Consider the following 14726-nt stretch of genomic DNA (forward strand, 5'->3'; position numbering starts at 1 on the left):
TCTGCCACCCCAGACATCCGCAGAACGCCGGGCGCCACTGAAACTGGACACTGTTTCCAGTGCACTGCGCCCAGGGGGAGCGGCGGCCACGCTCTGAAACACTTCCTCCACATCTCCCCTCCGACGGGAGCGACGCCTCCCGTGCACACGCTCACCTGTGAAGGCAGAAGGCCGGAACGCGGCCAGGCGCGGCAGCAGGTTAAGGACTGTCATTTGGATCAGCGAGTTCTTGCTATTCCTGCACTTCAGCACCCACTGGCACACCTGGGGAGGAAGGGCAGAGGTTGGCAGAGGAGAGCGAGGCGTGGAGCCTGGGAGGAGAGGGAGGGCTCTCACCACTCACCTGATCAAACTTCTCCTCCATCAAGTCTCTGCAACAGCGGCTCTCCACCAGGGTGGACTTGGCCGGGCTGGGCGAGGCCCCAAATGCCATGAGGCCTTGGTGGGAACTGTAGCCCAGCAGCCCCACCAAGGCGTTTGACTGCTGGGGCTGCACGGCCTGGAAGCTGGTGAAGGGCGTGATGTGCCGCGGCTTTGTCCCGAAGCCCATGAGGTCCTTGCAGTACTTGTCGTGCACCAGCTGCTGCTGTGTGATTTCTTCCATCTCTTCTCTGAGGCGCTGTGCACACGCGGGGGAGGGAACACCCATCACCTTTAGAGTGCCATTCAGCCAGGGCACCATGGCGTCCACAGAGCAACACATCTGCCCGGCACTAAATGCAACGTTCAAAGCAAAGAACGGCCACTCTATCGTCAGCGTTACAATTCCCCAGCGCCTTACAGGGACTAGGTTTCATTCTGATCGAGGGAGAAGAGTACCACCTACTGCACAGCGGAGCGCGGCAGGGCGGCCCAGGCCTCACCTCTGGGCTTCCCGCAGGTCTGGGAAGGAGGACGCGAGAGGTATGGAATGATGCCCTGGCTGAGAACTCTCCCGAAAAGCTGGTTAACAACTCATCCTCCAACAGCCCACCCCGAGGAAACATGGACATCTCCCCAACCTCCAAGCCTTCCTCAACACACATGCTTTCACTTTTCAGAAGTCGTGCCCGGTTCTTGTCGAGGTCACCAACGGCTCTGATCCCGACTCTGGGGGTCGAGTCTCAGGCCTCGCCTCCTGTGATGTCCTCATACCATTTTGTCCAGCTGCGATGTCCTCCTCCTCCAGACCTTTCTTCCCTTGGCTCCCTGGACCCCAAGCTCTGGGCTCCCCTGCCCTGGCTGCTCCTCCCAGCTCCCATCCTTCTGCCTCTCCTCAGGCTCATAGACCCCTGCCGCCCCCACCAGCTCTTTGTGGTTCTCATTCAGTCTCGGGCCTGGAATAAAATCTCCATGCTGCCGACTCCCAAATCACTTCTCTTGTGAAGATCTCTACCCAGCGGGCACCCCCAGCTTACCATGTTCAGAACCACACCCCTCAGGCTTCTGGGGTCGGAGGGTGGCAACTCCATCCTTCCCACTACTCAGACCAAACACCTTCACTGTTTTTTCTCTCCACCCACCTCCAATTTATCAGCAAATCCCCAACTCAGAACCCAGCTGTTGCTTCTTACACCTCCATAGCTCCCACTGTGGGCTGAACTGCAAAAATCCCCTGAAGACTGCTGCAGTCCCTGCTGACTGGATGCCTGACTGCAGCCCTGGCCCTCCAGCAAGCATCCCCACAGTGGCCAGGGTTCCCTCTGAAGCACGAGTCGGCCATCACGCCTTCACTAACAGCGTTCCGTGGCAGAGCCCGCTCACTCGGTGGCCTAACATCCGGGGATGCGCCCGCCGCCCTCACGATCCCACCAGCCGGTCCCCAGCACTCTCTCACGCTCACTATGCCCAGCCACCAGCCCGCCCTGCCTTGGGGCCTCTGAACTAGCCCACTCAGCCACCAGAATGCCCTCCTCGACACTGGTGTGGCCTGCTCCCCTCCTCCTGGCCACTCAAACACCCACCTGAGCGGTCTCCACTCCTCCCTGCCCTCCTGTCTCTGTGGTGCGGGTCACCATGCCACTCACAACAAGGTATCTGTACAGACTGGCTACTGTCTATCTTCCCCCATTACAGCAGAATTTGTTCACTGTGCCCTCCAGTGCTCTTAGGGCACGATGCTGCTGGCACACACTGGAGGCTCAACTAATACATGTTAGCTGAGTGTACAAATCGTGACATAGCCCTTGTGTTTGAGCAGTTCTCTATAATTAACAAAGCACCTTCAAGAGAACTCATGCACTTAAATCTGACGCCAACCTCATGTGTTAGGCGACAGTATCCTGTTTTACCCAGAGGAAACAGATGCCCAGCTGCCTGGGGTACAGGAGAGAGCAGCATGGCGCCCTTGAGTGGGCAGCCCTGAGAGCTACCATCTACAGAATGCCCGCTCGCGGTCAGGTGCTATGTGGGCAGCTCACATGTATAGGAAAGCCCACAAGAGTCCGACGAGCTGGGCCAGAGGCTGTCAACGTGAGGAGAATCAGGCGGAAAGGGTGAGGGTACCTGCCTGAACCACACAGAGTGCAGAGGACACTCTCCAGCCGTGTGTGCTGCCCCACATCCAGGGCAGAGCCGCTTCCAGATGACTGCAGTGTCTACTAAAGCGGGGACCTCGGAGATCAAAGTCCACCCAACAGATATTCACAGAAAGTCTTGAAGACAGGGCGCTTTCTCCTGAACATATCCTGAATCCAACCTTCCGAGTACCTGCACTGCCACAGTGGCTTAGCCAGAATACTGCTGGAGCTTCCAGGCAGCCCCGAGAATGCAACCTCCAACTACACGGACCATAAAGGACAACGGGCTCCAGCCGCTGCCGAGACCCTCCCCAAGTCTGGGCCGAGGCTGCCCTGATGGCTGACTTTGGCGTGAGGTCGCCAGGAGACCAGGCTGCCTCCCCTTCCTGTTCACGTGGGGTCAGGTGCGCATATGACTCGGCTCCCTCGTCTCCTCCGCAGGCGAGTCCCCTAATGAAATCCTTGTATTTTAAATGCATCTTCTGGAGCTAACCTGCCTAACCCCTTGCCTCGCCACTCCTCCCTCTCCACACTTTGTCCCCACGAGCCCAGTGGGTGTGAGAAGCGCGTGACACCTCCCTCCCTCCCCTGTATGCACGCCTCCAGCATCTGCCACTGCGGCAGAAGAGAAGCCAGTGCTGGCCCGGAACCATGCGGCCTGTGGATCTGACCCACTCCCTCCTCTTTCCCTGCTCTGGAGGCACAAGCCACACTTCCCTTCTTTCTGCTTCATCAGCGTGTCCAAGTCTTGAAGCCTCTGCCTGGAAAAGCCCCCAGCCAGATGAAAGGTGGCTCCCGTGTCAGCAGGTCTCAAACACGACCGCGGGGCCTCCACTCCCTCCCTCTCCCACTACCTTCTGTCCTACTGATTGTTTATTTTCTTCAGAGGACTTGTTGCTATCTGAGAGTATCTTACTGACTTGTTTACTGTTTCCCCTAGCTCCATGAGGGCAAGGACTTTCCTTGCCTGCTCACACATGGCACACTCACAGATGGGAGCTGGACTCCCGGCACAGCTTCTCACCTCCCCCTCCATGCTGCTGATCCGGACCAGCTCGTTGAGAATCAGCAGGGCTCCGTGGATCCGATCGTCCCGATTCATGCCCTTCTCTTTGGCCAAGGTCTCGTCAAACCCTTTCTCTGCTTCTTCAAAAGTGTGCTATGTAGAGACAGGATACCCTGATTACCCCGTACCCTAAGTTAGGAGGAGCACAGACCCACCCGTCACTACGGGGATCTGAGGTGTGTGGTGCCTGTCCAGTGCTGGGTGCCAGTGTCAACAATACTGACTTTTCAACCTCCTAATTTAGCTTCAATTCTCAGAAGCCCTTGAGGCAGATACCTTTGTCATTCCTATCTAATACCTAAAAAAACAGGATCAAAGAAATTCAGTGATTTTTCCCCCCCATGTGGTACTGGGGATGAAACCCAGGGACATCCGATCTCCATGCTATGACCCCAGCCCTATATTTTGTTCTTTATTTTGAAACAAGATCTCACTAAGTTGCAGAAGGCTCACTAAGCAGCTGAGGCAGGCCGCAAACCCGGATCCTCCTGTCTCAACCTCCCAAGCACTGGGATTACAAACGTGCACCACCACACCCAGCTTGAAATTTAGTGATTTGTGCAGGTTTTACAGCAAAGGCAAGAATGGAGCCCGGGTCTTCTGACACGTTCAGGGTGTGTGTGTGTGTGTGTGTGTATGTGTATGTGTGTGTGTGTTAGTGGGGATGGAATACGGGAGTGTTCTACCTCTGAGCCATAATCCCAGTGCAACGTTTTGTTTTGTTTCAATTTTGAAACAGGGTCTCCCTAAGCTGCTAAGGGTCTCCCTAAGCTGCCGAGGCTGGAGGCGAACCTGCAATTTCTCAGCCTCCCGAGTGCTGGGATTTTAGGTGTGCACCACCAGGTATGACGCCAGGGCTCCTCTTGTGATACAGGCTGCATTAATAAGTTCCCTCAGCACAGAGCTCACGACAGGGAACAGAGGGAACCCAGGTTAGTACTGACTTAATTAGTGCTGACTATAAATACATATTTTTTTTGGTACTGGGGATGGAACCCAGGGACATTCTATTTCTGAGCTATACTCCCAGCCCTATTATTTAGTCCTTTTTATGTTTGAAACAGGGTCTCACTGAGTTGCGAAGGGCCTAAGTAGCTGAGGCTGTTCGCAAACCGTGATCCTTCTGTCTCAGCCTCTCAAATGCTGGGATTACAAGCATGTGCCTCCATGTCCGGCAATACTGACTATATTTGACTGATTCCCAGACACCTATTTCTTCCTATTTTTTGCGGGTCTGGGGATGGAACCCAGGGGCATTCGGCCTCCAAGCTACACCCCCTACCCTATTTTTTATTCTTTATTTTGAAACAGGGTCTCACTAAGTTGTGGAGGGGCCTCACTAAGTAGCCGAGGCTGGCCGTGAACTGCGATCCTCTGGTCTCAGCCTCCTGAATGCTGGGATTATAAGCATGTGACACCACACCCAGCTTCTCCCTATTTTAACATCTCTGAAAGGAGATGTCTTCTAAACTTGGTAAAAAGACACTAAATCATGGTTTAGCTGGCCTACTGCATTCTTACTGATACATAAAATGTGTGGCTCTCAGTGGAGCTTTGCTCTAATGGAATGCAATAATAAAGTGAATACTGATTCCTACTGCACGTGGCAGGCTTGTGGAAGGCTGGTCCCAGCGTGGCTCTGCTCTGTGGCCAGGCTGCCGGCCTGTAGCAGGGACTCTAGGTAGCCGTGCTTGCTGGGGCCGGAGCGCAGCCCTCTCCTCACCCTGTACCACTGCGGCTTCTGCATCTCCTTCGGCTCACGCTGGGTGGTGAGAATCAGACAGGCACGAAGGGCAGCCACGGCTCCCTCGCGGATGGCCTGCTTGGGGTCCCATACGGCCACAAAAATGTTATCAAAGAACGGCTGCACTTGCTGGAAGAAGAAGGTGGGGACGCTGATGGCCAGCTCGCGGAGGACCAGGACCTGGAGAAAATGGCAGGTAGAGAACTCATTCCTAGCAGGAGTTTTGTTTCCTCAGGACAATCTCCTGTGGTTCTAGAGCCTCTACACCCAAGGGAAAGAGGTGACTTACCCTTCTAGCTAGGAAATTCTACGGTAAAATAAACCGATCAAGCAGCTCGGATGCACTAGCGTATGCTATTTGCAAACACAGGATGCTAGTGACGTTAGGATGTAAGCTCTGAAGGGCAGACACAACTGACTGCCTAGAACTGTGCCTGAGACTTACCACACAGTCAGTCTTGTTACCGTTTTCATTTAACAGAGAAGAAACTAAAGCCAGAGAGTGCCAAGTAAAAGATGTGCCAGTGTCAAAGGCAAGACTCCAACCAGGGTCCACGACCATGCTCCCTCCTCGGAGCGCTGCCGGGGGCGGGGGCCTGGGAAAGTCTGAGTGGTGCTCCTCACCCACGCCACGCCCAGACCCTCTTACGCAGCACCTAGCTCATCCTGAGGCCCGGAGTCCCGGCCAGCAAGCCCGCTCTTGCCAGGGCACGCCTCGCAAGGAGACAAGGCAGCCCAGCACACCCGCCTGGCCGCGCTCCTCCCGCGGGCACTCACAGCCGCATGTCTCCGGCCCTCGTTGCGGTCAGCGCCCAGCCACTCCAGGGCTCGCTTCACCTCGAACTCCACGTACTCGGCTGTGAAAGTGTCCCCCGCCATGGCAAGGCGGCCAATGGCCTTGGACGCCATCTCCATGACAACTGGGTCACTGGAGGGGAGGAGGTTCCGGAGGTAGTTGGCAAACCTGCCGATTCGGGTGGCATTGCCGCCTTCTACTCCAATGAGGCTGGCTGGAAGAGAGAAGGCAGAGGTGATGATGGGCCACGTGGCCAGGAGTGCGCGCCGCAACTGCCAGCCGGCACGTGGCCTTAGAGATGGTAAGATGGGGAAACTTCTTTTCAACCAGTAGATTTGGTGGTACTGGGGGTGGAACCCAGAGGCTTTCTACCTCCAGGCTATACTCCCACACTTTTTTTTTTTTTAAATTTGGAAACAGGGTCTCACTAAGTTGCTGGAAGCCTCACTGAGTAGCTGAGGCTGGTTTCGAACCCGTGTGATCCTCCTGTCTCAGCCTCCCAAGCGCAGGGATTACAAGTGTGTGCCGCCACGCCCGGCTTTTCAACCAGTAGATTTGATATTTGTACCATGAATACTTACAGAGAGCAGAATGATCTCACTTCAGCATTCATAACGTGTTTCCCCAAGAAGAAAAGGAAAACAAACCAGGACTGAACAATAATTCACAGGATTGATGACTAGTCCTTAGGTCTTAAAAATGACCTGCCTTTTATTGCCTGCACCTGATTCGACTTTCATATGCGTGAGTCCCAATACACAAAACCCTGCTCTACTGTGAAAGCAGATCCAGCAAAAGAAAACGTGGGGTAGTGAAAAGAAGGCTGGCTTCTAGTCTCAGCTCTAGTAAGCTGTCTGCCCTGGAAAACAAACTTAATGGTGCTGAGCTCAGTTTCCACACCTAAAAATACCCGTTTTGCCTTCATCCCAGGACTGCTGCTAGAATTAATACTCGATTAAGTGCACTAAAAGTTATAGGCTCCTTAAAATTCTTTAAAAAGCTGGGCACCGTGGTGCACGCCTGCAACCCCATCTACTAAGGAGGCGAGGCAGGAAGATCTCAAGTATGAGACCATCCTAGGCAACTCAGAAAGACCCTAAAGGAAGGAAGGGCAAGCTGAGGCATAGCTCAGTGGAAAAAAACCCTGGGTTTCATCTCTATCCCAAGTACTGCAAAAAAAAAAATAATAATAATAATTAATTAATTTTTTTTTGGTGGGTCTGGGGATGGAATCCAGGGGCATTTGACCTCCGAGCTACACCTCCTGCCCTATTTTTTATTCTTTATTTTGAAACTGGGTCTCACTGAGTTGCAGAGGCCTCACTAAGTAGCTGAGGCTGTCCACGAACCGCGATCCTCAGGTCTCAGCCTCCCGAGTGCTGGGATGACAAGTGTGCGCCACCACACCCGGCTTTAATTAATTAATTTTTTAAAAAAGCTGAAATTTGTTTAAACAAAGATAAACTAAGCATGTATTAAGCGGCGGCTGCTGAACGCGCAGACACAGCAGACACAGTGGCGCGCGCCCTGCATCCCCACTTGTCACTGTTCTCAGAACCTGTCCTTACCAATGGCCAAGATGCCTCCTTTCCTCTCGTTGGTGTCTGAGCTGGAAACCAGTTCAAAAATGTGATGGTTCAGCTGGTCATAGAAGCGCGTAGACTCCTCTTGACTCATCTGCAAAGGAATACGCGCTCAGAACAGTTCCCCGTGTCTCCCTGAAGCAGGGGCAATGGTGGGCTGACATGTCAAGATCAGGACCTGAGAGGCAGCAGGTACAGTTCACTAAAGAAGACAAAGATACTGCCCTTTTCTAGAGTGTCAAAGTGTAGTGCAACTGAACTCACGATTCATCTATTCATTTAACAATCACTAAGTCTCTACTCTTATGCCAGGGGCACAAGGTTAAGGTCAGGCCCCTTAAATCCATTCTCTACTTAGAAAGCCGGAGGCAGCCAGGCATGGTGGCACATGCTTGTACACCAGTGCTTGGGAGGCTGAGACAAGAGGATCACAGGTTCTCAGCCAGCCTCAGCTACTTAATGAGTCTCTTTGTAACTTAGTGAGACCCTGTTTCAAATTAAAGAATAAAAAATAGATCTGGGGGTGTAGCTCAGAGGTAGAATGCTTCTGGATTCCATTGCCAGTATTGCAAAAAAAAAGCAAGCCTGAGACTATCAACCCTACAAACCCAGTCCAATCACTGTTATAAGACAAAAAAGCTGGGCGTGCTGGCATACACCTATAATCTCAGTACTTGGGAAGCTGAGACAGGAAGATTACAGGTTCAAGGACAGCCTCAGCAGGCAGTAAGATTCTCATCATCCTAGAGAGACCCAGTCTCCAAATTAAAATAAAATAGGGCTGATGGTGTGGCTCAGAGGTAGAATACCCCTGGGTTCAATTTCCAGTGCCACAAAAAAAAAAAAAAAAAAAAAAAAGCCAGGTTTGGTGGCATAGGCCTTTATTTCCAGTACTTGGGTGGCCAAGACAGGGAGATCACAGGTTTGAAGCCAGCCTTAGCAATTTAGAAGTACAATGCCTCTGGTTTCAATCCCCAGTACCCCCTCCCCACAAAAAAATATAAAGAAGCCAGGCATGGTGGTACATTCCTGTAATCCCAGTAATTGGGACGCTGAAATAGGAGCACAGATTGGAGGCCAGCCTCAGCAACTCAGTAAGATCCTTAGCAACTCAGCAAAACCTTGTTTCAAAATAAAGAAAATAAGCCAGGCGTTGGTGGCGCACGCTTATAATCCCAGCATTTGGGAGGCTGAGACAGGTGGATCCAGGTTCATAGCCAGCCTCAGCTACTTATTGAGGCCCTCCACAACTTAGTGAGACACTGTTTCAAAATAGAGACTAAAAAATAGGGCTAGGGTGTACCTCGAAGGTAGAATGCCCCTGGGTTCCATCCCTAGTACCACAAAAAATAAAAATAAAAAAATAAAACAATAAAAATGAGCTGGGTGTTGTGGTACACACTTGTAATCCCAGCATTTGGGAGGCTGAGATTGGAGAATCGTGGTTCGGGGACAGCCCCAGCTACTTAGTGAAGCCCTCTGCAACTTAGTGAGACCCTGTTTCAAAAATAAAAAATAAAAAAATAGGGCAGGGGGTATAGCTCAGAGGTCGAATGCCCCTGGGTTCCATCCTCAGACCCACAAAAAAGTAAAAATCAAAAAATTAAAAGAAAATAAAAAAATAAAAGTGGCTGCTGGGGGTGTAGCTCAGAAATAGAAGTCTCTGGGTTCAATCCCCAGTACCAATAATAATAATAGTAATAGCCAGGCGTGGTAGCACACGCTTGTAATCCCAGCACTTGGGAGGATGAGACAGGAGGATCGCGCAGGTTGGAAGCCAGCCTCAGCTACTGAGTGAGGCTCTCAGCAACTTAGAGAGACCCTGTTTCCAAATAAAATATAAAATAGGTCTGGGGGTGTAGGCCAAGGGTAGAAGCCCCTGGGTTCCATCCCCAGTACCACACCAAAAAATAATAATAATAATAATAATAATAATAATAATAATAGTACAAGAAACAAAACAGAAAGAAACAAGGGGGTGTATGGTAGGGAAAAATTTTTTTAAAGAAACAACAGACTCCTAAAATAAGATCATAAACACAAGAATAGCACAGAAATGTGCAGCCGATGCAAAGGACCCTGTGTGTGGAATGACGGGAGGAGCTGGCGCCTTTCCAAAACCAAAGTTTTCACTTAGCTACCAGAGGGGTCTAAACCCGTGACGGCACACCACGCCCCAACACCCCACGACAACTGGCCCCGAGTCGCAGAAGCCCCACCTCTCGGAGCTCCAGGGTGACATAGTGCTGGAGCTCCTTGGCAGCTTTGGCTCTGGCCTCCTCATTCCGGCTCTTCAGGCCACTGGCGAACTGCTGCAGAACGCTCACGTTGCTGGGTGAGGTGGCGGCCGTGGTGGCGGCGGCAGGTCCGGTTCCAAGCATCTTGTCCTCCGGTTCTTTGGAGAGAAGCTTCCTTCACTATTGCAGATAAACTACGGTCATGCATTCATTTATGGCCCTGGCTCCTCCATGCAGATCACCACCCAGCTTAGGTCCGGTAGGAGGCTCTATAATGCTGGGAGAAATCACCCAGGAACTCACAGAAGGCCTAGATTCGTTCGATAATAATTGATGTTTAAAAGAGGCAGTGTCGCCGGGTGTGGTGATGCACGCTTGTAATCCCAGCATTCGGGAGGCTGAGACAAGAGGATCCGGGTTTACGGCCGGCCTCAGCTACTACTTAGTGAGGCTCTTTGCAACTCAGTGAGACCCTGTTTCAAAATAAAGGATAAAAAATCAGGCTGGAGGTGTCGCTTAGAAGTAGAATGCCCCTGGGTTCTGTCCCCAGCACCACATAAATAAATAAGAGGCAGTGCACTAGATAGGGTCAGATTGTGGGCTGTGGAGCTAGAATGAGTATTAATATAGTTCCAAAGTTACATACCTGGAAGAAGACACTTAAAATTCTTTGGTTCCTCAACTACAATAGGAGAATCATAGTACCTAACTCATGGGTTAAGCAAGGTGAGGATCAAATGAATTAACATTTTTAAAAGTACTTAAAAATGCCAGCGTGGTGGCGCACACTTGTAAGCCCAGCATTCAGGAGGCTGAGACCGGAGGATCGCGGTTCACAGGCAGCCTCAGCTACTTAGTGAGGCCCTCCGCAACTTAATGAGACCCTGTTTCAAAAATAAAGAATAAAAAATAGGGCTGGAGGTATAGCTCAGAGGTACAATGCCCCTGGGTTCTAGACTCAGTACCACACACACACACAAAAACAACAACAACAACAACAAAAGTACTTAAAAGCCAGATGTGGTGGCGCACACTTGTAATCCCAGTATTTGGGAGGCTGAGACAGGAGGACCATGGTTTGCGGACAGCCTCAGCTACTTAGTGAGGTCCTTTGCAACTCAGTGAGACCCTGCTTCAAAATAAAGAAAAAAAAAACAGGGCTGGTGGTATAACTTGAAGGTAGAATCCCCCTAGGTTCTATCCCCAGTAACACACACACACACACACACACACACACACACACACACACACACACGTACTTAAAGCACTGTTGGGCACACAGTAAGTTCCCAGGTACCCCAGGAGGGGAAAGAATGACTAAGACTGCCCCTTTCTTCAAATTCAATCTAAAGAGAATGATTGGCCAGGTATGGTGGCCCCTATCCAAGGGATCTCCAGGCAGCTGCTAAGCTCTGAGTGCAAAAGGAGATATGCTGGGAGCAGTAGCATGAACCGATAATCCCAGGAGGATTGCAGGTTCGAGACCAGCCTCAGCAACTTAGCTAGACTCAGCAACCTAACAAGATTCTGTTTCAAAACAACAAGATCTGGGGGTGTAGCTTGGACATAGAATGCCCTTGGGTTCAATCTCCAGGTCAACAACAACAAAAAGAAAAAAAAAGGAGAGGAGGGAGACCGATTATTATAGTAGCACCGTCCAGTAGAAACATGAGCCACAAATGTAATTTTATATTTTCTAGTAGCCATACTTAAAAAGGTGAAAGGAAGCCAGGTGTGGTGGCGCGCACTTGTAATCCTAGTACATGGGAGGCTGACAGGAGGATTGCAGGTTCGCGACCAGCCTCAGCTACTTAGTATTCTGTGGTACTAGAGCTTGAACCCAGGGGCATTCTATCTCCATGCTCCACTCCCAGTCCAATTTTAATTTTTTTTTATTTATTTATTTTTTTTTTTTGCAGTATTGGGGATGGAACCCGGGGCATTTTGCCTCTGAGCTACACCTCCAGCCCTGTTTTTTGTTCTTTATTCTGAAACAGAGTCTCACTGGGTTGCAAAGGGCCTCACTGAGTAGAAGCTGAGGCTGTCATTAAACCGCTATCCTCCTGTCTCAGCCTCCCAAGCGCTGGGATTACAAGTGTGCGCCACCACGCCCGGCCAATTTTAATTTTAATTTTGAAAAAGGGTCTCCCAGCCGGGCGTGGTGGTGCACCTTTGTAATCTCAGCATTCGGGGGCGGAGATTGGAGGATCGTGGTTCACGGACAGCCTCAACTACTTAGTGAGGCCCTCTGCAACTTAGTGAGACCCTGTTTCAAAATAAGGAATAAAATATAGGGCAGAGGGTGTAGCTCAGAGGTTGACTGTCCCTGGCTTCCATCCCCAGACCCGCAAAAAAAAAAAAAAAAAAGTAAAGAAAAGAAAAGGTTCTTCCTAAATTGCTGAAGTTAGTCGCGAACCTGTGATCCTCCTGTCTCAGCCTCTCAAGTACTAGGATTACAAGTATGCGCCGCCACACCCAGCAAAATCCTTATTTTTTAATGAACTTGTGAGACAAACAGTGGAAAAACCAAGAAATAACCAGTTTTGAAGAGCTTTCAAATAATCCAGTGCCGACGAAAGAAAGTCTCTTGAGGGAGGGCAAATGTAAAGATCCTCCATTAGAAAGGCATTACTATGCCAGGTGGTTGGCATGTGCCTGTAATTCCAGGAATTGGGAAGCTGAGACAGGACTGCAAGTTTGAGGCCAGCCTTAGAGCAACTTAAGTCCCTCAGCAAGTTAGCGAGACCCTGTTCAAGAAAAATAAGAAGAGTTGGGAGTGTAGCTCAGAGGTAGAATGCTCTTGGGTTCGATCCACAGTAAAAAGGAAAGAGGGAGAAGAGAGAAGGGAGAAGAGAGAGGGAGAGAGAGGGGGAGAGGGGGAGGGAGAGAGAGAGAGAGTGTGTGTGTGTGTGTGTGTGTGTGTGTGTGTGTGTGAGTGAAGGGGCTGACCAGGAATTTCCATTCTCAGGAAACAAGTGTATCATCTTTTTCAGGTCCAAGGCCCACAGATCATCAGCTCCAAGCTGAGCTTGGAAATTCAACTGCAAACTACCTGAAGTGGGTAGCACCGGGGTCTCGGCAAAGGCTTAAGGAACTTCAAGGGCTGGGGCGGGGCCGAGGCAGAGGGATGCACCCAGGAGCGGGTCCCCGGTCGGCCTCAAGGTGAAGTGCAAAGGGTTGGCTCTGAGCTCTGAGCTTTCTTGGGCGAGGTCCGTCATTTGCAGCTGGCCCAGAAGACGGCGTGATGGAGGTGGGGAAGGACCCCCAGAGGCCGGGACAGCGCGCCCGGGAAGCCCCGCGGTCTCCTCGGGGTCCCGGGGAAGGGGGCGCCCGCGCGGGGCGAGGTTCCAGGGCGCAAGCGGCGCCCAAGTTGTGGGGCCGGTACCGGGGGGGATTCACGTTCCAGACGCGCGGCTTCCCGCCCCCACCGCCACCACGGGCCAGCCTGGCCATGTCTGACTCTCCGCTGCTCAGAGGGGTCGGTGCCAGGCCCCAGACTCACCGCGCGGCTTCGGCCGAGGCCTCAGCTGCCGCCGCCAGCACCGGCAACGCCGCTTCAGGCCCCCGGCCCCACCGCCCGCCTTCCCCGCTGTCCTCTAAACCGGGCGGGAGAGAGGGCGGGCTTCTAGCCCTGAGGACCAATCGGAAGGCGTAAAACTAAGATGGACTGGAAGACAGACCAATAGTAACAAAGGAGAAGTGAAGCTCCTGGACCCGGCTTCCCCAGAGGGCGGGGACTGTTCAAATAGACAAACCACGCGGCCAGTGGCAGGCGAAGGTCCGCTCCCGAGAACCAATCGGTGGTGGGTTGACTTCAGTCACTTCCACGCATACATCCGGTGCATCGTTATTAAGATTCCCCTCTGCTGGGTCGGAGGCTGCGTGGAGTCAGCTGTCAAGAGTACCGCAGGACCCGACCAAAGGCAGGGAGCGGAGGTTTCGTGACCGCTCCCGGCGTTTTTCTTAGAGGTGTGGGCGCTGTGGGAGCCCTCTAATTACTACAGCAGAAGATGTACCATCTCGGGGTTAACTCGATTTGGAGGCCAATGATTTCTCTTTTATTAAACTTTACTGTGCACTTAAAAATATTTTTAGATTTTTTTTCACTTTTCCATATTACCTAGCTCACGAGGTCATTCTCGAGAAATCATCACCAGGTTGTAACTGGAGTATCACAGATTGGAGGCCAGAATCAGCAATTGAGGGAGACTCTGCAATTTAGCAAGAACCTGATTCAAAATAAAAAAGGACCGCGGAGATTAGTTCAGAGGTAGAACGAACGCCACGGTTTAATCACCAGTATTAACAACAAGAACCAAAATAATATTTTTCTGGGACTGAGAGTACAGCTCAGAGATAGAGCTTTTGCGTAGCAGGTGGGATGCCCTGGGTTTGATCCCAGCACCACACGAATTCTTTTCTAATACGTAATCTCAGAGTAAATGAGATATATTTATCTATTCTTGCTCCTTCACTACTTTTTCTTTTCCTTTTGTGTGGTACTGAATATTGAACCCAGGAACATTTTACCTCCAAGCTATACCCCCAGCCCTACTTTTATTGTTTATTTTGAAACAGGGCCTCACTACGTTGTGGAGGCACTCACTAAGTAGCTGAGGCTGGCAGCAAACCTGTGATCCTCATGTATCAGCCTCCCAAGTACTGAGATTACAAGCAGAAGCATGCATCACCACATCCAGTTCTGTTTATTTATTTATTTTGGTACTGGGAATTAAACCCAGGAGCATTCTACCTTTTTTAAAATTTTTTAAATTTTGGAACAGGGCCTGGCTAGGTTGATG

The 14726-nt window shown here is 51.2% G+C and overlaps 1 protein-coding gene across 1 annotated transcript in view; it reads right to left on the reverse strand.

Moving 5' to 3' along the window:
• MTOR (mechanistic target of rapamycin kinase) overlaps positions 1–10068 on the reverse strand; it is a gene marked incomplete at both ends in the record, with an annotated part of 135011 nt that extends 124943 nt beyond the window's left edge. The window contains 7 exons of the mRNA XM_080691283.1: positions 156–264; positions 344–619; positions 3523–3657; positions 5288–5488; positions 6086–6318; positions 7673–7781; positions 9907–10068. Coding sequence (XP_080547409.1) covers positions 156–264; positions 344–619; positions 3523–3657; positions 5288–5488; positions 6086–6318; positions 7673–7781; positions 9907–10068 — 1225 coding nt within the window. The remainder of the gene's footprint in view (positions 1–155; positions 265–343; positions 620–3522; positions 3658–5287; positions 5489–6085; positions 6319–7672; positions 7782–9906) is intronic.
• Positions 10069–14726: the final 4658 nt, after the last annotated feature.

The sequence above is a fragment of the Muscardinus avellanarius genome (assembly GCF_963383645.1).
Source record: "Muscardinus avellanarius genome assembly, chromosome: 3".
Classification (NCBI taxonomy): Eukaryota; Metazoa; Chordata; class Mammalia; order Rodentia; family Gliridae; genus Muscardinus; species Muscardinus avellanarius.